General features: G+C 46.6%; 1 protein-coding gene across 2 annotated transcripts in view; it reads left to right on the top strand.

The window, feature by feature from the left end:
- Window positions 1-22,359, top strand: part of pde8a (phosphodiesterase 8A) — a 151,231-nt gene that overhangs the window by 87,992 nt on the left and 40,880 nt on the right. For both annotated transcript variants that reach the window (XM_071400566.1, XM_071400565.1), the window contains exons 3-8: window positions 1,935-2,125; window positions 15,065-15,121; window positions 17,402-17,456; window positions 19,063-19,151; window positions 20,433-20,511; window positions 22,141-22,281. In XM_071400566.1, the coding sequence (XP_071256667.1) occupies window positions 1,935-2,125; window positions 15,065-15,121; window positions 17,402-17,456; window positions 19,063-19,151; window positions 20,433-20,511; window positions 22,141-22,281 (612 nt within the window). The remainder of the gene's footprint in view (window positions 1-1,934; window positions 2,126-15,064; window positions 15,122-17,401; window positions 17,457-19,062; window positions 19,152-20,432; window positions 20,512-22,140; window positions 22,282-22,359) is intronic.

Raw genomic sequence — 22,359 nt, 5'->3', positions numbered from 1 at the left:
GCTCCCGGCCTCTTAGCTCCCGGCCTCCTAGCTCCCGGCCTCCTTGCTCCCGACCTCCTAGCTCCCGACCTCCTAGCTCCTGGCCTCTTTGCTTCTAGCTCCTGGCCTCTTGGCTTCTAGCTCCTGGCCTCTTGGCTTCTATCTCCTGGCCTCTTGGCTTCTAGTTCCTGGTCTCCTAGCTTCTGGCCTCTTGGCTTCTAGCTCCTGGCCTCTTGGCTTCTAGCTCCTAGCTCCTGGCCTCTTGGCTTCTAGCTCCTGGCCTCTCTTCTAGCTCCTGTCCTCCTAGCTCCTGGCCTCCTTGCTCCCGGCCTCCTTGCTCCCGACTTCCTAGCTCCCAACCTCCTAGCTCCCAACCTCCTAGCTCCCGACCTCCTAGCTCCCGACCTCCTAGCTCCTGTCCTCCTAGCTCCTGGCCTCTTGGCTTCTATCTCCCGGCCTCCTAGCTCCCGGCCTCCTAGCTCCCGGCCTCCTAGCTCCCGGCCTCTTGGCTTCTATCTCCTGGCCTCCTAGCTCCCGGCCTCCTAGCTCCTGGCCTCTTGGCTTCTAGCTCCTGTCCTCTTGGCTTCTAGCTCCTGGCCTCTTGGCTTCTAGCTCCTGGCCTCTTGGCTTCTAGCTCCTGGCCTCTTGGCTTCTAGCTCCTGGCCTCTTGGCTTCTAGGTCCTGTCCTCCTAGCTCCTTGCCTCTTGGCTTCTAGTTCCTGGTCTCCTAGCTCCTGGCCTCTTGGCTTCTAGCTCCTGGCCTCTTGGCTTCTAGCTCCTAGCCTCCTATCTCCTGGCCTCTTGGCTTCTAGTTCCTGGTCTCCTAGCTCCTGGCCTCTTGGCTTCTATCTCCTGGCCTCTTGGCTTCTAGCTCCTAGCCTCTTGGCTTCTAGCTCCTAGCCTCCTAGCTCCTGGCCTCTTGGCTTCTAGCTCCTGGTCTCCTGGTCTCCTAGCTCCTGGCCTCTTGGCTTCTAGCTCCTGGTCTCCTAGCTCCTGGCCTCTTGGCTTCTAGCTCCTGGTCTCCTAGCTCCTGGCCTCTTGGCTTCTAGCTCCTGGTCTCCTAGCTCCCGACCTCCTGGACTTTAAGTGAACAGAGAGACGTCTTTGTACCTTTAACTCAATTTTGCAGTTGTGATGCAAACCGTAAGACTGCTGAACAAACTTCCCATTCTGTACATTGATTGTGTCTCCTGCCAACTGGTCCACGATGACGTCTGTTAGGCCCAGTGACTCATCTAGCTACCTGCCTGCTCTCTCTGTGTGTGTGCGAGTGCGTGTGTGTGTGTGTGTGTGTGTGTGTGTGTGTGTGTGTGTGTGTGTGTGTGTGTGTGTGTGTGTGTGTGTGTGTGTGTGTGTGTGTGTGTGTGTGTGTGTGTGTGTGTGTGTGTGTGTGTGTGTGTGTGTGTGTGTGCGCGTGCCGCAGCAAAACCTAGATGCTGCTTAAAAGCCATGGATTAACGCAAGCAAGGGGTTATGTGAAAGTATGCTGCTTGGTAGGAGGGTATATGTGTACACTCTCTGACTGTGTGTGGTTGTGTGTGCGCACAGTGTCTCCCCTTACAGGTACAGTTAGTATTTGACCTTTAACCTCTAACCTCTCCCCTTACAGGTACTGTTAGTATTTGACCTTTAACCTCCAACCTCTCCCCTTACAGGTACTGTTAGTATTTAACCCCTAACCTCTCCCCTTACAGGTACTGTTAGTATTTGACCTTTAACCTCTAACCTCTCCCCTTACAGGTACTGTTAGTATTTAACCTCTAACCTCTCCCCTTACAGGTACTGTTAGTATTTGACCTTTAACCTCCAACCTCTCCCCTTACAGGTACTGTTAGTATTTAACCCCTAACCTCTCCCCTTACAGGTACAGTTAGTATTTGACCTTTAACCTCTAACCTCTCCCCTTACAGGTACTGTTAGTATTTGACCTTTAACCTCTAACCTCTCCCCTTACAGGTACTGTTAGTATTTGCCAAAGAGGACAGCCAGAATAATGGGTTCTGCTGGGCGTGTGAGAAGGCCAACTTCAGGTGTAACGTGGCGAGGACGCCAGAGGCGGCGTTGGAGTGTTTCCAGGAAAAGCACCACGACCTCGTCATCATCGACCACAGACATTCCAGATACTTCGACGCTGAATCACTATGCCGGTACGTTACCTTGTTATATCAGTAGGTTAGGTATATGCTGGTACATTACCTTGTTTTATCAGTAGGTTAGGTATATGCTGGTACATTACCTTGTTATGTCAGTAGGTTAGGTATATGCCGGTACATTACCTTGTTATATCAGTAGGTTAGGTATATGCTGGTACATTACCTTGTTATGTCAGTAGGTTAGGTATATGCCGGTACATTACCTTGTTATATCAGTAGGTTAGGTATATGCTGGTACATTACCTTGTTATATCAGTAGGTTAGGTATATGCTGGTACATTACCTTGTTATATCAGTAGGTTAGGTATATGCTGGTACATTACCTTGTTATATCAGTAGGTTAGGTACAGTGGGGAGAACAAGTATTTGATACACTGCCGATTTTGCAGGTTTTCCTACTTACAAAGCATGTAGAGGTCTGTCATTTTTATCATAGGTACACTTCAACTGTGAGAGACGGAATCTAAAACAAAAATCCAGAAAATTACATTGTATGATTTTTAAGTAATTAATTTGCATTTTATTGCATGACATAAGTATTTGATCACCTACCAACCAGTAAGAATTCCGGCTCTCACAGACCTGTTAGTTTTTCTTTAAGAAGCCCTCCTGTTCTCCACTCATTACCTGTATTAACTGCAACTGTTTGAACTCGTTACCTGTATAAAAGACACCTGTCCACACACTCAATCAAACAGACTCCAACCTCTCCACAATGGCCAAGACCAGAGAGCTGTGTAAGGACATCAGGGATAAATTGTAGACCTGTACAAGGCTGGGGTGGGCTACAGGACAATAGGCAAGCAGCTTGGTGAGAAGGCAACAACTGTTGGCACAATTATTAGAAAATGGAAGAAGTTCAAGATGACGGTCAATCACCCTCGGTCTGGGGCTCCATGCAAGATCTCACCTCGTGGGGCATCAATGATCATGAGGAATGTGAGGGATCAGCCCAGAACTACACGGCAGGACCTGGTCAATGACCTGAAGAGAGCTGGGACCACAGTCTCAAAGAAAACCATTAGTAACACACTACGCCGTCATGGATTAAAATCCTGCAGCGCACGCAAGGTCCCCCTGCTCAAGCCAGCGCATGTCCAGGCCCGTCTGAAGTTTGCCAATGACCATCTGGATGATCCAGAGGAGGAATGGGAGAAGGTCATGTGGTCTGATGAGACAAAAATAGAGCTTTTTGGTCTAAACTCCACTCGCCGTGTTTGGAGGAAGAAGAAGGATGAGTACAACCCCAAGAACACCATCCCAACCGTGAAGCATGGAGGTGGAAACATCATTCTTTGGGGATGCTTTTCTGCAAAGGGGACAGGACGACTGCACCGTATTGAGGGGAGGATGGATGGGGCCATGTATCGCGAGATCTTGACCAACAACCTCCTTCCCTCAGTAAGAGCATTGAAGATGGGTCGTGGCTGGGTCTTCCAACATGACAACGACCCGAAACACACAGCCAGGGCAACTAAGGAGTGGCTCCGTAAGAAGCATCTCAAGGTCCTGGAGTGGCCTAGCCAGTCTCCAGACCTGAACCCAATAGAAAATCTTTGGAGGGAGCCGAAAGTCCGTATTGCCCAGCGACAGCCCCGAAACCTGAAGGATCTGGAGAAGGTCTGTATGGAGGAGTGGGCCAAAATCCCTGCTGCAGTGTGTGCAAACCTGGTCAATAACTACAGGAAACGTATGATCTCTGTAATTGCAAACTAAGGTTTCTGTACCAAATATTAAGTTCTGCTTTTCTGATGTATCAAATACTTATGTCATGCAATAAAATGCAAATTAATTACTTAAAAATCATACAATGTGATTTTCTGGATTTTTGTTTTAGATTCCTTCTCTCAGAGTTGAAGTGTACCTATGATAAAAATTACAGACCTCTACATGCTTTGTAAGTAGGAAAACCTGCAAAATCGGCAGTGTATCAAATACTTGTTCTCCCCACTGTATATGCTGGTACATTACCTTGTTATATCAGTAGGTTAGGTATATGCTGGTACATTACCTTGTTATATCAGTAGGTTAGGTATATGCTGGTACATTACCTTGTTATATCAGTAGGTTAGGTATATGCCGGTACATTACCTTGTTATATCAGTAGGTTAGGTATATGCTGGTACATTACCTTGTTATATCAGTAGGTTAGGTATATGCTGGTACGTTACCTTGTTATATCAGTAGGTTAGGTATATGCTGGTACATTACCTTGTTATATCAGTAGGTTAGGTATATGCCGGTACATTACTTTGTTATAAGTGAAGGTTAGGTATATGCTGGTACATTACCTTGTTATATCAGTAGGTTAGGTATATGCTGGTACATTACCTTGTTATATCAGTAGGTTAGGTATATGCTGGTACATTACCTTGTTATATCAGTAGGTTAGGTATATGCTGGTACATTACCTTGTTATATCAGTAGGTTAGGTATATGCTGGTACATTACCTTGTTATATCAGTAGGTTAGGTATATGCTGGTACATTACCTTGTTATATCAGTAGGTTAGGTATATGCTGGTACATTACCTTGTTATATCAGTAGGTTAGGTATATGCCTGTACATTACCTTGTTATATCAGTAGGTTAGGTATATGCCTGTACATTACCTTGTTATATCAGTAGGTTAGGTATATGCTGGTACATTACCTTGTTATATCAGTAGGTTAGGTATATGCTGGTACATTACCTTGTTATGTCAGTAGGTTAGGTATATGCTGGTACATTACCTTGTTATATCAGTAGGTTAGGTATATGCTGGTACATTACCTTGTTATATCAGTAGGTTAGGTATATCCTGGTACATTACCTTGTTATATCAGTAGGTTAGGTATATGCCGGTACATTACCTTGTTATAAGTGAAGGTTAGGTATATGCTGGTACATTACCTTGTTATATCAGTAGGTTAGGTATATGCCGGTACATTACTTTGTTATAAGTGAAGGTTAGGTATACATATGCTAGTGTGTTACTATGCCGGTAGGTGATCTTACTATGCTAGTGTGTTACTATGCCGGTAGGTGATCTTACTATGCCGGTATGTTACAATACCGGAAGGTTTTCTTACTCTGCCGGTAGGGGATCATAGTATGCTAGTATGTTACTATGCCGGTAGGTGACCTTACTATGCGAGTGTGTTACTATGCCGGTAGGTGATCTTACTATAATGGTATGTTACTATGCTGGTAGGTGATCTTACTATGTTGGTATGTTACTATGCTGGTATGTTACTCTGCTGGTTGGTTACTATGCTGGTATGTTACTATGCTGGTTGGTTATGTCACTATGCTGGTATGTTACTCTGCTGGTTGGTTACTATGCTGGTATGTTACTCTGCTGGTATGTTACTCTGCTGGTTGGTTACTATGCTGGTATGTTACTATGCTGGTTGGTTACTATGCTGGTTGGTTATGTCACTATGCTGGTATGTTACTATGCTGGTTGGTTACTATGCTGGTTGGTTATGTCACTATGCTGGTATGTTACAATGCTGGTATGTTACTATGCTGGTATGTTACTCTGCTGGTTGGTTACTATGCTGGTGTGGTACTATGCTGGTGTGTTACTATGCTGGTATGTTACTATGCTGGTATGTTACTCTGCTGGTTGGTTACTATGCTGGTATGTTACTATGCTGGTGTGTTACTATGCTGGTTGGTTACTATGCTGGTATGTTACTATGCTGGTATGTTACAATGCTGGTATGTTACTATGCTGGTATGTCACTATGCTGGTATGTCACTATGCTGGTATGTTACAATGCTGGTATGTTACTATGCTGGTATGTTACTATGCATGTATGTTACTCTACTGGTTGGTTACTATGCTGGTGTGGTACTATGCTGGTGTGTTACTATGCTGGTTGGTTACTATGCTGGTATGTTACTATGCTGGTATGTTACAATGTTGGTATGTTACTATGCTGGTTGGTTACTATGCTGGTATGTTACTATGCTGGTATGTTACTATGCTGGTATGTCACTATGCTGGTATGTTACTATGCTGGTATGTTACTATGCTGGTATGTTACTATGCTGGTTGGTTACTATGCTGGTATGTTACTATGCTGGTTGGTTACTATGCTGGTATGTTACTATGCTGGTTGGTTACTATGCTGGTTTGTTACTATGCTGGAATGTTACTATGCTGGTATGTTACTATGCTGGTATGTTAATATGCTGGTATGTTACCTTGTTATATCAGTAGGTTAGGTATATGCCGGTACATTACCTTGTTATATCAGTAGGTTAGGTATATGCTGGTACATTACCTTGTTATATCAGTAGGTTAGGTATATGCTGGTACGTTACCTTGTTATATCAGTAGGTTAGGTATATCCTGGTACATTACCGTGTTATATCAGTAGGTATATGCTGGTACATTACCTTGTTATATCAGTAGGTTAGGTATATCCTGGTACATTACCTTGTTATATCAGTAGGTTAGGTATATGCCGGTACATTACCTTGTTATAAGTGAAGGTTAGGTATATGCTGGTACATTACCTTGTTATATCAGTAGGTTAGGTATATGCCGGTACATTACTTTGTTATAAGTGAAGGTTAGGTATATGCCGGTACATTACCTTGTTATATCAGTAGGTTAGGTATATGCTGGTACATTACCTTGTTATATCAGTAGGTTAGGTATATCCTGGTACATTACCTTGTTATATCAGCAGGTTAGGTATATCCTGGTACATTACCGTGTTATATCAGTAGGTATATGCTGGTGCATTACCTTGTTATATCAGTAGGTTAGGTATATGCTGGTACATTACCTTGTTATATCAGTAGGTTAGGTATATGCTGGTACATTACCTTGTTATATCAGTAGGTTAGGTATATGCCTGTACATTACCTTGTTATATCAGTAGGTTAGGTATATGCTGGTACATTACCTTGTTATATCAGTAGGTTAGGTATATCCTGGTACATTACCGTGTTATATCAGTAGGTATATGCTGGTACATTACCTTGTTATATCAGTAGGTTAGGTATATGCTGGTACATTACCTTGTTATATCAGTAGGTTAGGTATATGCTGGTACATTACCTTGTTATATCAGTAGGTTAGGTATATGCCTGTACATTACCTTGTTATATCAGTAGGTTAGGTATATGCTGGTACATTACCTTGTTATATCAGTAGGTTAGGTATATGCTGGTACATTACCTTGTTATGTCAGTAGGTTAGGTATATGCTGGTACATTACCTTGTTATATCAGTAGGTTAGGTATATGCTGGTACATTACCTTGTTATATCAGTAGGTTAGGTATATCCTGGTACATTACCTTGTTATATCAGTAGGTTAGGTATATGCCGGTACATTACCTTGTTATAAGTGAAGGTTAGGTATATGCTGGTACATTACCTTGTTATATCAGTAGGTTAGGTATATGCCGGTACATTACTTTGTTATAAGTGAAGGTTAGGTATACATATGCTAGTGTGTTACTATGCCGGTAGGTGATCTTACTATGCTAGTGTGTTACTATGCCGGTAGGTGATCTTACTATGCCGGTATGTTACAATACCGGAAGGTTTTCTTACTCTGCCGGTAGGGGATCATAGTATGTTACTATGCCGGTAGGTGACCTTACTATGCGAGTGTGTTACTATGCCGGTAGGTGATCTTACTATAATGGTATGTTACTATGCCGGTAGGTGATCTTACTATGCTGGTATGTTACAATGCTGGTAGGTGATCTTACTATGTTGGTATGTTACTATGCTGGTATGTTACTCTGCTGGTTGGTTACTATGCTGGTATTTTACTATGCTGGTATGTGACTATGCTGGTATGTTACTCTGCTGGTTGGTTATGTCACTATGCTGGTATGTTACAATGCTGGTATGTTACTATGCTGGTATGTTACTCTGCTGGTTGGTTACTATGCTGGTGTGGTACTATGCTGGTGTGTTACTATGCTGGTTGGTTACTATGCTGGTATGTTACTATGCTGGTATGTTACAATGCTGGTATGTTACTATGCTGGTATGTCACTATGCTGGTATGTCACTATGCTGGTATGTTACAATGCTGGTATGTTACTATGCTGGTATGTTACTATGCATGTATGTTACTCTGCTGGTTGGTTACTATGCTGGTGTGGTACTATGCTGGTGTGTTACTATGCTGGTTGGTTACTATGCTGGTATGTTACTATGCTGGTATGTTACAATGTTGGTATGTTACTATGCTGGTTGGTTACTATGCTGGTATGTTACTATGCTGGTATGTTACTATGCTGGTATGTCACTATGCTGGTATGTTACTATGCTGGTATGTTACTATGCTGGTATGTTACTATGCTGGTTGGTTACTATGCTGGAATGTTACTATGCTGGTATGTTACTATGCTGGTATGTTACTATGCTGGTATGTTACTATGCTGGTATGTTACTATGCTGGTTGGTTACTATGCTGGTATGTTACTATGCTGGTTGGTTACTATGCTGGTATGTTACTATGCTGGTTGGTTACTATGCTGGTTTGTTACTATGCTGGAATGTTACTATGCTGGTATGTTACTATGCTGGTATGTTACTATGCTGGTATGTTAATATGCTGGTATGTTACCTTGTTATATCAGTAGGTTAGGTATATGCTGGTACATTACCTTGTTATATCAGTAGGTTAGGTATATGCCGGTACATTACCTTGTTATATCAGTAGGTTAGGTATATGCTGGTACATTACCTTGTTATATCAGTAGGTTAGGTATATGCTGGTACGTTACCTTGTTATATCAGTAGGTTAGGTATATCCTGGTACATTACCGTGTTATATCAGTAGGTATATGCTGGTACATTACCTTGTTATATCAGTAGGTTAGGTATATGCTGGTACATTACCTTGTTATATCAGTAGGTTAGGTATATGCTGGTACATTACCTTGTTATATCAGTAGGTTAGGTATATCCTGGTACATTACCTTGTTATATCAGTAGGTTAGGTATATGCCGGTACATTACCTTGTTATAAGTGAAGGTTAGGTATATGCTGGTACATTACCTTGTTATATCAGTAGGTTAGGTATATGCCGGTACATTACTTTGTTATAAGTGAAGGTTAGGTATACATATGCTAGTGTGTTACTATGCCGGTAGGTGATCTTACTATAATGGTATGTTACTATGCCGGTAGGTGATCTTACTATAATGGTATGTTACAATGCTGGTAGGTGATCTTACTATGCTGGTATGTTACTATGCTGGTTGGTTACTATGCTGGTGTGGTACTATGCTGGTGTGTTACTATGCTGGTTGGTTACTATGCTGGTATGTTACTATGCTGGTATGTTACTATGCTGGTATGTTACTATGCTGGTATGTTACTCTGCTGGTTGGTTATGTCACTATGCTGGTATGTTACTATGCTGGTATGTTACTCTGCTGGTTGGTTACTATTCTGGTATGGTACTATGCTGGTGTGTTACTATGCTGGTTGGTTACTATGCTGGTATGTTACTATGCTGGTATGTTACAATGCTGGTATGTTACTATGCTGGTATGTCACTATGCTGGTATGTTACTCTGCTGGTATGTTACTATGCTGGTATGTTACTCTGCTGGTTGGTTACTATGCTGGTGTGGTACTATGCTGGTGTGTTACTATGCTGGTTGGTTACTATGCTGGTATGTTACTATGCTGGTATGTTACAATGTTGGTATGTTACTATGCTGGTTGGTTACTATGCTCTGATGTCACTATGCTGGTATGTTACTCTGCTGGTTGGTTACTATGCGGGTTGGTTACTATGCTGGTATGTTACTATGCTGGTATGTTACTATGCTGGTGTGTTACTATGCTGGTTTGTTACTATGCTGGTATGTTACTATGCTGGTGTGTTACTATGCCGGTGTGTTACTATGCTGTTTGGTTACTATGCTGGTTGGTTACTATGCTGGTTGCTTACTTAGCTGGTTGGTTACTATGCTGGTGTGTTACTATGCTGGTGTGTTATTATGCTGGAATGTAACTATGCTGGTATGTTACTATGCTGGAATGTTACTATGCTGGTATTTTACTATGCTGGTTGGTTACTATGCTGGTATGTTACTATGCTGGTTGGTTACTATGCTGGTTGCTTACCTAGCTGGTTGGTTACTATGCTGGTGTGTTACTATGCTGGTGTGTTATTATGCTGGAATGTAACTATGCTGGTATGTTACTATGCTGGTATGTTACTATGCTGATGTTTTACTATGCTGGTTGGTTACTATGCTGGTATGTTACTATGCTGGAATGTAACTATGCTGGTTGGTTACTATGCTGGTATGTTACTATGCTGGTTGGTTACTATGCTGGTATGTTACTATGCTGGTTGGTTACTATGCTGGTATGTTACAATGCTGGTATGTTACTATACTGGTTGGTTACTATGCTGGTTGGTTACTATGCTGGTATGTTACTATGCTGGTATGTTACTATGCTGGTTGGTTACTATGCTGGTATGTTACAATGCTGGTATGTTACTATGCTGGTTGGTTACTATGCTGGTATGTTACTATGCTGGTATGTTACTATGCTGGTGTGTTACTATGCTGGTGTGTCACTATGCTTGTATGTTACTCTGCTGGTTGGTTATGTTACTATGCTGGCATGTTACTATGCTGGTATGTTACTATGCTGGTGTAATGGCTGTCAAAATAGTTCTCCTCCTCAGACGAGGAGGAGCATGGATCGGACCAAGATGCGGATTGGTAATTGTACATGTTTAATGTAAATAACAAGAAAACACTACAAACTACAAAACAACAAACGTGACATACCTCAAAACAGTCCTGTGTGGTCCAAACACTGACACAGGAAACAAACACCCACAAAAGCCTACTGCCTATGGCTACCTTAAATATGGCTCCCAATCAGAGACAAATGAATGACAGCTGTCTCTGATTGAGACCCAATCTAGGCAGCCATAGACATAACTAGACAACCTAACAAACACTATCCCATACACATACAACACCCATAGACTAACCAAACACACACAACATACAATGCCCACCCCAACTCACGCCCTGACCAACTAAACATAATCAAAATAACATAAAAATAGGTCAGGAACGTGACATAACCCCCCCCTCAAGGTGCGTACTCCGAACGCACCACCAAAAGTCTAGGGGAGGGTCTGGGTGGGCATCTGTCCACGGTGGTGGCTCCGGCTCTGGACGCTGTCCCCACACCACCATAGTCACTCCCCGCTTCCGTATCCCCCACCCAATGACCACCCTCCAACTAAACCCACCTAACTGAAGGGGCAGCATCGGGATAAGGGGCAGCACCGGGATAAGGGGCAGCACCGGGATGAGGGACGGCAGCTCCGGGCTGAGGGACGGCAGCTCCGGGCTGAGGGACGGCAGCTCCGGGCTGAGGGACGGCAGCTCCGGACTGGCTGGCGGATCCTGGCTGGCTGGCGGATCCTGGCTGGCTGACGGCTCTGGCTGGTCATGGCTGGCTGACGGCTCTGGCTGGTCATGGCTGGCTGACGGCTCTGGCTGGTCATGGCTGGCTGACGGCTCTGGCTGGTCAGATCTGGCGGAAGGCTCTGGCTGATCCGGTCTGGCGGAAGGCTCTGGCTGATCCGGTCTGGCGGAAGGCTCTGGCTGATCCGGTCTGGCGGAAGGCTCTGGCTGATCCGGTCTGGCGGAAGGCTCTGGCTGATCCGGTCTGGCGGAAGGCTCTAGCGGCTCCTGTCTGGCGGACGGCTCTAGCGGCTCCTGTCTGGCGGACGGCTCTGTAGGCTCATGGCAGACGGGCGGCTTTGCAGGCTCATGGCAGACGGGCGGCTTTGCAGGCTCATGGCAGACGGACAGTTCAGACGGCGTTGGGCAGACGGGCAGTTCAGGCGCCGCTGGGCAGACGGGCAGTTCAGGCGCCGCTGGGCAGACGGGCAGTTCAGGCGCCGCTGGGCAGACGGGCAGTTCAGGCGCCGCTGGGCAGACGGGCAGTTCAGGCGCCGCTGGGCAGACGGCAGACTCAGGCCGGCTGAGACGCACTGTAGGCCTGGTGCGTGGTACCGGAACTGGAGGTACCGGGCTAAGGACACGCACCTTCAGGCTAGTGCGGGGAACAACAACAGGGCACACTGGACTCTCGTGGCGCACTCTAGGCCTGGTGCGTGGTACCGGAACTGGAGGTACCGGGCTGAGGGCACGCACCTTAGGGCGAGTGCGGGGAGAAGGAACAGTGCGTACCGGGCTCTGGAGACGCACAGGAGGCTTGGTGCGTGGTGCCGGAACTGGAGGCACTGGGCTGGAGACACGCACCATAGGGAGAGTGCGTGGAGGAGGAACAGGGCTCTGGAGATGCACTGGAAGCCTGGTGCGTGGTGTAGGCACTGGTGGTACTGAGCTGGGGTGGGAAGGTGGCGCCGGATATACCGGACCGTGAAGGAGGACACGTGCTCTTGAGCACCGAGCCTCCCCAACCTTACCAGGTTGAATGGTCCCTGTAGCCCTGCCAGTGCGGCGAGGTGGAATAGCCCGCACTGGGCTATGCAGGCGAACCGGGGACACCACCTGTAAGGCTGGTGCCATGTACGCCGGCCCGAGGAGACGTACTGGAGACCAGATACGTTGGGCCGGCTTCATGGCACTCGGCTCGATGCCCAACCTAGCCCTCCCAGTGCGGCAAGGTGGAATAGCCCGCACTGGGCTAAGCACGCGTACTGGGGACACCGTGCGCTTTACCGCATAACACGGTGTCTGACCAGTACGACGCCCTCTCACTCCACGGCAAGCCCGGGGAGTTGGCTCAGGTATCCTACCCGGCTTCGCCACACTCCCCTTTAGCCCCCCCCCAATAAATTTTTGGGTGAGCCTCTCGGGCTTCCAGCCTCTCATACGTGCTGCCTCCTCATACCAGCGCTCCTGGGCTGTGGCTGCCTCCTTCTCCTCCCGAGAGCGGCGATTCTCTCCCACCTTAGCCCAGGGTCCTTCTCCATTGAAAATTTGCTCCCAACTCCATTCCTCCTCTCTCCATTGCTTTAGTTCTTGCCCTCCTTCCTCAATCCGCTTGGTCCTGTTGTGGTGGGTGTTTCTGTAATGGCTGTCAAAGTCGTTCTCCTCCTCAGACGAGGAGGAGCATGGATCGGACCAAGATGCGGATTGGTAATTGTACATGTTTAATGTAAATAACAAGAAAACACTACAAACTACAAAACAACAAACGTGACATACCTCAAAACAGTCCTGTGTGGTCCAAACACTGACACAGGAAACAAACACCCACAAAAGCCTACTGCCTATGGCTACCTTAAATATGGCTCCCAATCAGAGACAAATGAATGACAGCTGTCTCTGATTGAGACCCAATCTAGGCAGCCATAGACATAACTAGACAACCTAACAAACACTATCCCATACACATACAACACCCATAGACTAACCAAACACACACAACATACAATGCCCACCCCAACTCACGCCCTGACCAACTAAACATAATCAAAATAACATAAAAATAGGTCAGGAACGTGACAGCTGGTTGGTTACTATGCTGGTTGGTTACTATTCTGGTATGCTACTATGCTGGTATGTTACTATGCTTGTTGTTTACTATGCTGGTTGGTTACTATGCTGGTATGTTACTATGTTGGTGTGTTATTCTGCTGGTATGTTAATATGCTGGTGTGTTACTATGCTGGTGTGTTACTATGCTGTAATGTAACTATGTTGGTATGTTACTATACTGGTTGGTGTGTTACTATACTGCCATGTTACTATGCTGGTTGGTTACTATGCTGGTATGTTACTATTCTGGTGTGTTACTATGCTGGTATGCTACTATGCTGGAATGTAACTATGCTGGTATGTTACTATGCTGGTTGGTTACTATTCTGGTATGTTACTATGCTGGTATGTTACTATGCTTGTTGGTTACTATGCTGGAATGTAACTATGCTGGTATGTTACTATGCTGGTTGGTTACTATTCTGGTATGTTACTATGCTGGTATGTTACTATGCTTGTTGGTTACTATGCTGGAATGTAACTATGCTGGTATGTTACTATGCTGGTTGGTTACTATTCTGGTATGTTACTATGCTGGTATGTTACTATGCTGGTTGGTTACGTTAGTATTAACTAATAAAATGCTTTATTTGACCAGCTTGTCCCATTGAGGTCAACATACCTATTTTTCAAGGAAGACCTGGTCACAATACACAGTGCTGTGTTTCGCTGTTTCCACACACAGAGAGAGATGTTGTGGTCCACCTAATGCAGCATCCTTTCTGACTGGATGGGGTTCCCAAATTGGAACGATGGGTTTTCTAGTTTCTGCGTTGTGCCTGTCCTCAGACCTAAGTCCCCTGCTACCTAGTGAAGTCAGGTCCCTTCTCAACGAGCAACAGCCCCCCCCCCCACACCACTCTATCTTTAGCCCGGGCCCAAACCAAAAACAAGTTTACAAACATTAATTGACTCTGGCCGTAGCCTGTATGTTAACCTTATTCATCTTGGCCAGTCTATAGGTTCAGTGTACACGCAGGGCTTTCTGTGGAGAACTAAAGCTTCTTTATGGTGACTGGCTGAAGAGAAACCACAGCCGGATGACCACGACTGCTACACTGCATTCTTTCACTGGGCCTAGATCTGCTCATGGAGCTGCACCACAGGGCCTAGGCCTGCTCATGGAGCTGCACCACAGGGCCTAGGCCTGCTCACAGAGCTACACCAGTCCTGCACACAGAGCTTTGGTCTGGGAGAATCAGAGCTGCACCACAGGGCCTAGGCCTATTCATGGAGCTTCACCACAGGGTCTAGTCCTACTCACAGAGCTGCGCCACAGAGCCTAGTACTGTTATTCTTGAACCAGAGCTTGAATAACTGGAGCTCCATTGATTTGATGGCTTTGTGGCAGTTTCCACCAGTATGTTTTCTGGCTAAATGATAAATGTGTGTCTTTGTTTTCCCTTCAGGTCGATCAGGGCGGTGACCTCTTCAGAAAACACTGTGATAGTCGCTGTAGTAAAAAGGTATGTTTCCCTCCTCTCTTCATGTCCTGATAGTCTCCATATATATACCAGTCACTATGATCATAGTCTCCATCTATATACCAGTCACTATGATCATAGTCTCCATCTATATACCAGTCACTATGATCATAGTCTCCATCTATATACCAGCCACTATGATCATAGTCTCATCTATATACCAGTCACTATGATCATAGTCTCATCTATATACCAGTCACTATTATCATAGTCTCATCTATATACCAGTCACTATGTCCTGATAGTCTCCATCTATATACCAGTCACTATGATCATAGTCTCATCTATATACCAGTCACTATGATCATAGTCTCATCTATATACCAGTCACTATGATCATAGTCTCCATCTATATACCAGTCACTATGATCATAGTCTCATCTATATATCAGTCACTATGATCATAGTCTCCATCTATATACCAGTCAGTATGATCATAGTCTCATCTATATACCAGTCACTATGATCATAGTCTCATCTATATATCAGTCACTATGATCATAGTCTCCATCTATATACCAGTCACTATGATCATAGTCTCATCTATATACCAGTCAGTATGATCATAGTCTCATCTATATACCAGTCACTATGATCATAGTCTCATCTATATACCAGTCACTATGATCATAGTCTCATCTATATATCAGTCACTATGATCATAGTCTCCATCTATATACCAGTCAGTATGATCATAGTCTCATCTATATACCAGTCACTATGATCATAGTCTCCATCTATATACCAGTCACTATGATCATAGTCTCCATCTATATACCAGTCACTATGATCATAGTCTCATCTATATACCAGTCACTATGATCATAGTCTCATCTATATATCAGTCACTATGATCATAGTCTCCATCTATATACCAGTCAGTATGATCATAGTTTCCATCTATATACCAGTCACTATGAGTGTAGTCTCCATCTATATACCAGTCACTATGATCATAGTCTCCATCTATATACCAGTCACTATGATCATAGTCTCCATCTATATACCAGTCAGTATGATCATAGTCTCATCTATATACCAGTCACTATGATCATAGTCTCCATCTATATACCAGTCACTATGATCATAGTCTCATCTATATACCAGTCACTATGATCATAGTCTCATCTATATACCAGTCACTATGATCATAGTCTCATCTCTATACCAGTCACTATGATCATAGTCTCCATCTATATACCAGTCACTATGATCATAGTCTCATCTATATACCAGTCACTATGATCATAGTCTCCATCTATATACCAGTCACTATGATCATAGTCTCCATCTATATACCAGTCAGTATGATCATAGTCTCATCTATATACCAGTCACTATGATCATAGTCTCATCTCTATACCAGTCACTATGATCATAGTCTCATCTATATACCAGGCACTATGATCATAGTCTCCATCTATATACCAGTCACTATGATCATAGTCTCCATCTATATACCAGTCACTATGATCATAGTCTCATCTATATACCAGTCACTATGATCATAGTCTCATCTATATACCAGTCACTATGATCATAGTCTCATCTATATACCAGTCACTATGAGTGTAGTCTCCATCTATATACCAGTCACTATGATCATAGTCTCCATCTATATACCAGTCACTATGATCATAGTCTCCATCTATATACCAGTCACTATGATCATAGTCTCCATCTATATACCAGTCACTATGATCATAGTCTCATCTATATACCAGTCACTATGATCATAGTCTCATCTATATACCAGTCACTATGATCATAGTCTCATCTATATACCAGTCACTATGAGTGTAGTCTCCATCTATATACCAGTCACTATGAGTGTAGTCTCCATCTATATACCAGTCACTATGATCATAGTCTCCATCTATATACCAGTCACTGTGATCATAGTCTCATCTATATACCAGTCACTATGATCATAGTCTCATCTATATACCAGTCACTGTGATCATAGTCTCATCTATATACCAGTCACTATGATCATAGTCTCATCTATATACCAGTCACTATGATCATAGTCTCCATCTATATACCAGTCACTATGATCATAGTCTCATCTATATACCAGTCACTATGATCATAGTCTCCATCTATATACCAGTCACTATGATCATAGTCTCATCTATATACCAGTCACTATGATCATAGTCTCATCTATATACCAGTCACTATTGATGCAGTACAGAGAGTTTTGTTGATACATTTTTATCTGAATGGTTTAGTTTATCTTTTTGGTTTTTGCTGTTGTAGGCCGGACAGGGAGGAGGCCTCGGTGATGCCCCTTATCAATGCTGGCTTTAACAGGGTGAGTGAAACACACACACACACACACACACACACCAACACACACACACAGTCATCCCGCCACCCCCAACACCCCCCCCCCCCCCACCGCTCACACAGTTATCCCCACGCCACACACAGTCACCCCCCCCCTCCCCCAACACACACAGTCAACCCCCCCACCCCCAACACACACAGTCACCCCCCCCACCCCCAACACACACAGTCACCCCCCCCCCACCCCCAACACACACAGTCACCCCCCCCTCCCCCAACACACACAGTCAAACCCCCCACCCCCAACACACACAGTCACCCCCCCCCCCCACCTCCCCCAACACACACAGTCCCCCCCGGCCCCCCGCCACACACACACACGCTCACGTCTGCTGTACACACCTAAATCTGTCTGTATCTTTCTCCAGTTCCCACTAGCAGCTAATGGCTGAGTAAACACTCCATCCAGGTCGCAGCTAACATTCATCAAGATAGCAAGGGTTGCGTCCCAAATGGCATACTATTCCCTATGCTCCCCTGGTCATAAGTAGTGCACTACATAGGGAATAGGCTGCTATTCCCTATGCTCCCCTGGTCATAAGTAGTGCACTACATAGGGAATAGGCTGTCATTTGGGACGCAGGCCTGCTGCAGGGTACTTTGTGTTCTGTGTTCTCTCAGACCTGATGGTGAATACGTTGGACTACTCATGAGAAGGACCTAAAGACAAATATGACAAGTGCCCTGCAGCGACGTCTGAGGGGTTTTGAGTGTGTCACTAATGACCTAGCTAAGGAATTACAGTACACTATGTCACTGACGTGGCAGAAAGTGGTTGGCAGTATGTCATTATGACGTCTTCTCAACTACATGGTGCCCGCTTGGAGGAAATGTCTTTGTTTAACATCAAAACACCTACTCTAAAACACCGTGTCTACTGTACATTAAGGAGGTGGTAGAAGTCACGCCTAACCACTGATACTGGGTCAGATTATTCTCAGCCACCCAATAATGGCTATAGTTAGGATTGGAGGTATGGTAATCTGACCCGAGATCTGTGGTTAAGATTTAAGGGTCACCTAACGATGAAACGTGTGTAAATAAACAAAGAAACATAATCCCATGTTCAAGGTTTGGTGATCCCTGTTGAACCGTGTAACCCCTGACCTTTGATCCTAGTAGAGATACACTGTGTGTGTCCCAAATGCCTGGTCTATAGTAGTGCACTATATAGGGAATAGGGCCCTGGTCTATAGTAGTACCACTATATAGGGAATAGGGCTCTGGTCTATAGTAGTACCACTATATAGGGAATAGGGCCCTGGTCTATAGTAGTACCACTATATAGGGAATAGGGCTCTGGTCTATAGTAGTACCACTATATAGGGCTCTGGTCTATAGTAGTACCACTATACAGGGCCCTGGTCTATAGTAGTGCACTATGAAGGGACTAGGGCCCTGGTCTATAGTAGTGCACTATGAAGGGACTAGCGTGACATTTTTGAAGCAGCTTGTATTAACCCCTGACCTTTGACACAGCACCCTATTCCCTATGGGCCCTGGTCAAAAAGTAGTGCACTATTGGGATGCAGTTAAACACTGTGTTTAACCTGTGACCTCTAACTCTATAGAGATATGTGGAGAACGCTAACATGATGGCCTGTTACAATGAGCTGCTGCAGCTGGAGCATGGAGAAGTTCTGGCACAGTTCAAACTGAGGTGAGACACACACACACACACACACACACACACACACACACACACACACACACACACACACACAAGCACACACACACACACACACAAGCACATACACACACACACACACACACACAATCACACACACACACACAATCACACACACACACACATACACACACACACAATCACACACACACACACAATCACACACACACATACACACACACACACACACACACACACACACACACAATACACATACACATACACACACACACACACACACACACACACACACACACACCAGGTATAACCAGGTCATAGAGAAGACACATATCCATAGCTGCTTTGTGTGATGTATTGTTGTCTCTACCTTCTTCCCCTTTGTGCTGTTGTCTGTTAGCCCAGTAATGTTTGTACCATGTTTTGTGCTGCTGCCATGTTGTGTTGCTACCATGTTGTTGTTATGTTGTGTTGCTACCATGCTGTGTTGTCATGTGTTGCTCTCTTGCTACGTTGTTGTCTTAGGTCTCTCTTTATGTAGTGTTGTGTTGTCTCTCTTGTTGTGATGTGTGTTTTGTCATATATTTATATTGTATTTATTTTTAATCCCAGGACCTCGTCCCCGCAGGAGGCCTTTTGCCTTTTGGTAGGCCGTCATTGTAAATAAGTATTTGTTCTTAACTGACTTGCCTAGTTAAATAAAGGTTAAATAAAGGTTAAATATAAATAAATAAATCCACTCAATGCTGCCCCCAAATCCTGTAATAATGGTGGAGTGATTAAAAATGAGAGATTAAACAAGTAGAATGATGTTTCTACAGCTATGTACTGTACACATATCTAAATGTAGCTCCTGTTCTACATTCAGAGGTGCATTTCAACTATCTCCCTCCCTCCCTATCTCTCTTCCCTCCCTCCCTATCTCTCTTCCCTCCCTCCCTATCTCTCCCTCCCTCCCTATCTCTCTTCCCTCCCTCCCTATCTCTCCCTCCCTCCCTATCTCTCCCTCCCTCTTGCCCTCTCCCTACTCTCCCTCTCTCGCGCTCTCTCGCTCCCCCTCCCTCCCTCTCGCCCTCTCTCTCTCTCCCTCCTTCTCCCTCCTCCCCCTCTCCATCCCTGCTCTCCCTCCCCCTCCCTCCCTCTCGCCCTCTCTCTCTCTCCTTCCTTCTCCCTCCTCCCCCTCTCCATCCCTACTCTCCCTCCCCCTCCCTCCCTCTCGCCCTCTCTCTCGCTCCTTCCTTCTCCCTCCTCCCCCTCTCCATCCCTGCTCTCCCTCCCCCTCCCTCTCTTTCCTAGGGCGTGTAATGCTATCTTCACAGCATTGGAGCAGAGTCAGGAGGCCGTAGAGATCACCAATGAGGATCAAGTCATTCAGGTGGGTTTTCATTAGTTTCCATTAGTTTTACTAAATGTCTGTCTGTCTGTCTGTCTGTCTGTCTGTCTGTCTGTCTGTCTGTCTGTCTGTCTGTGATGCTGTTGTGAAGAGCTATGATAGCTAAGCTAACGTCACAGGACTGTGTGTAATGCTAGTGTTGTTGTTTGACTCGCAGACAATCTCTAATGATGCCTGATTCTCAGTATGACGATGTATCTCCCCCTCTCTCCCCGTCTCCCTCTCTCCCCGTCTCCGTCTCCCTTTCCCCGTCTCCCTCTCCTCCTCTCCCCCCTGTCTCCCTCTCCTCCTCTCTCCCCGTCCCCCCCGTCTCCCTCTCCCCCCGTCTCCCTCTCCTCCTCTCTCCCCGTCTCCCTCTCCCCCCTCTCCCCCGTCTCCCTTTCCTCCTCTCTCCCCATCTCCCTCTCCCCCCGTCTCCCCCCGTCTCCCTCTCCTCCTCTCTCCCCGTCCCCCCCGTCTCCCCCTCCCCCCGTCTCCCTCTCCTCCTCTCTCCCCGTCCCCCCTCTCCCCCCGTCTCCCTCTCCCCCCGTCTCCCCCCGTCTCCCTCTCCTCCTCTCTCCCCGTCTCTCTCCTCCTCTCTCCCCGTCTCCCTCTCCCCCGTCTCCCCCTCCCCCCGTCTCCCCCGTCTCCCTCTCCTCCTCTCTCCCCGTCTCCCTCTCCCCCCGTCTCCCCCCGTCTCCCTCTCCCCCCATCTCCCCCCGTCTCCCTCTCCCCCCATCTCCCCCCGTCTCCCTCTCCTCCTCTCTCCCCGTCTCCCTCTCTCCCCGTCCCCCCCGTCTCCCCCTCCCCCCGTCTCCCCCCGTCTCTCCCGTCTCCCTCTCCTCCTCTCTCCCCGTCCCCCCCGTCTCCCCCTCCCCCCGTCTCTCCCGTCTCCCTCTCCTCCTCTCTCCCCATCCCCCTCTCCCCCGTCTCCCTCTCCTCCTCTCTCCCCGTCCACCCCGTCTCCCTCTCCCCCTGTCTCCCCGTCCCCCCCGTCTCCCTCTCTCCCCGTCCCCCCCGTCTCCCTCTCCCCCCGTCTCCCTCTCCCCCCGTCTCCCCCGTCTCCCTCTCCTCCTCTCTCCCCGTCTTTCTCCTCCTCTCTCCCCGTCTCCCTCTCCCCCCGTCTCCCCCTCCCCCGTCTCCCTCTCCTCCTCTCTCCCCGTCTCCCTCTCCCCCCGTCTCCCCCCGTCTCCCTCTCCTCCTCTCTCCCCGTCCCCCCCGTCTCCCCCTCCCCCCGTCTCTCCCGTCTCCCTCTCCTCCTCTCTCCCCGTCCCCCTCTCCCCCGTCTCCCTCTCCTCCTCTCTCCCCGTCCACCCCGTCTCCCTCTCCCCCTGTCTCCCCGTCCCCCCCGTCTCCCTCTCTCCCCGTCCCCCCCGTCTCCCTCTCCCCCTGTCTCCCTCTCCCCGTCTCCCTCTCTCCCCGTCTCCCCCTCTCTCCCGTCTCCCTCTCCCCCTCTCTCCCCGTCTCCCTCTCTCTCCCTGTCTCCCCCTCTCTCCCCGTCTCTCTCTCCCCCTCTCTCCCCGTCTCCCCCGTCTCCCTCTCCCCGTCTCCCCCGTCTCCCTCTCCCCCTCTCTCCGTCTCCCCCTCTCTCCCCGTCTCTCCCCCTCTCTCCCCCGTCTCCCTCCTCTACAGTATGTGAACCCTGCCTACGAGAGCATCATGGGTTACCAGCAAGGTGAACTAATAGGGAAGGACATAATAGAAGTGCCTAAAAGTGAAAAGAATAAGCCTGATCTCCTTGAAACCATAAACTCCTGCATACGGAAAGGAAAGGTGAGTGTGTATCTGTTTATTTACAGGCCTATAACAGCACTGTGATATCAGGTGTATGTTGACCCCTCCCTCAGCTCG

The sequence above is a fragment of the Salvelinus alpinus genome, chromosome 5 (assembly GCF_045679555.1).
Source record: "Salvelinus alpinus chromosome 5, SLU_Salpinus.1, whole genome shotgun sequence".
In the NCBI taxonomy this organism is placed as follows: domain Eukaryota; kingdom Metazoa; phylum Chordata; class Actinopteri; order Salmoniformes; family Salmonidae; genus Salvelinus; species Salvelinus alpinus.
This window is presented reverse-complemented; position numbering and strand designations above follow the sequence as displayed.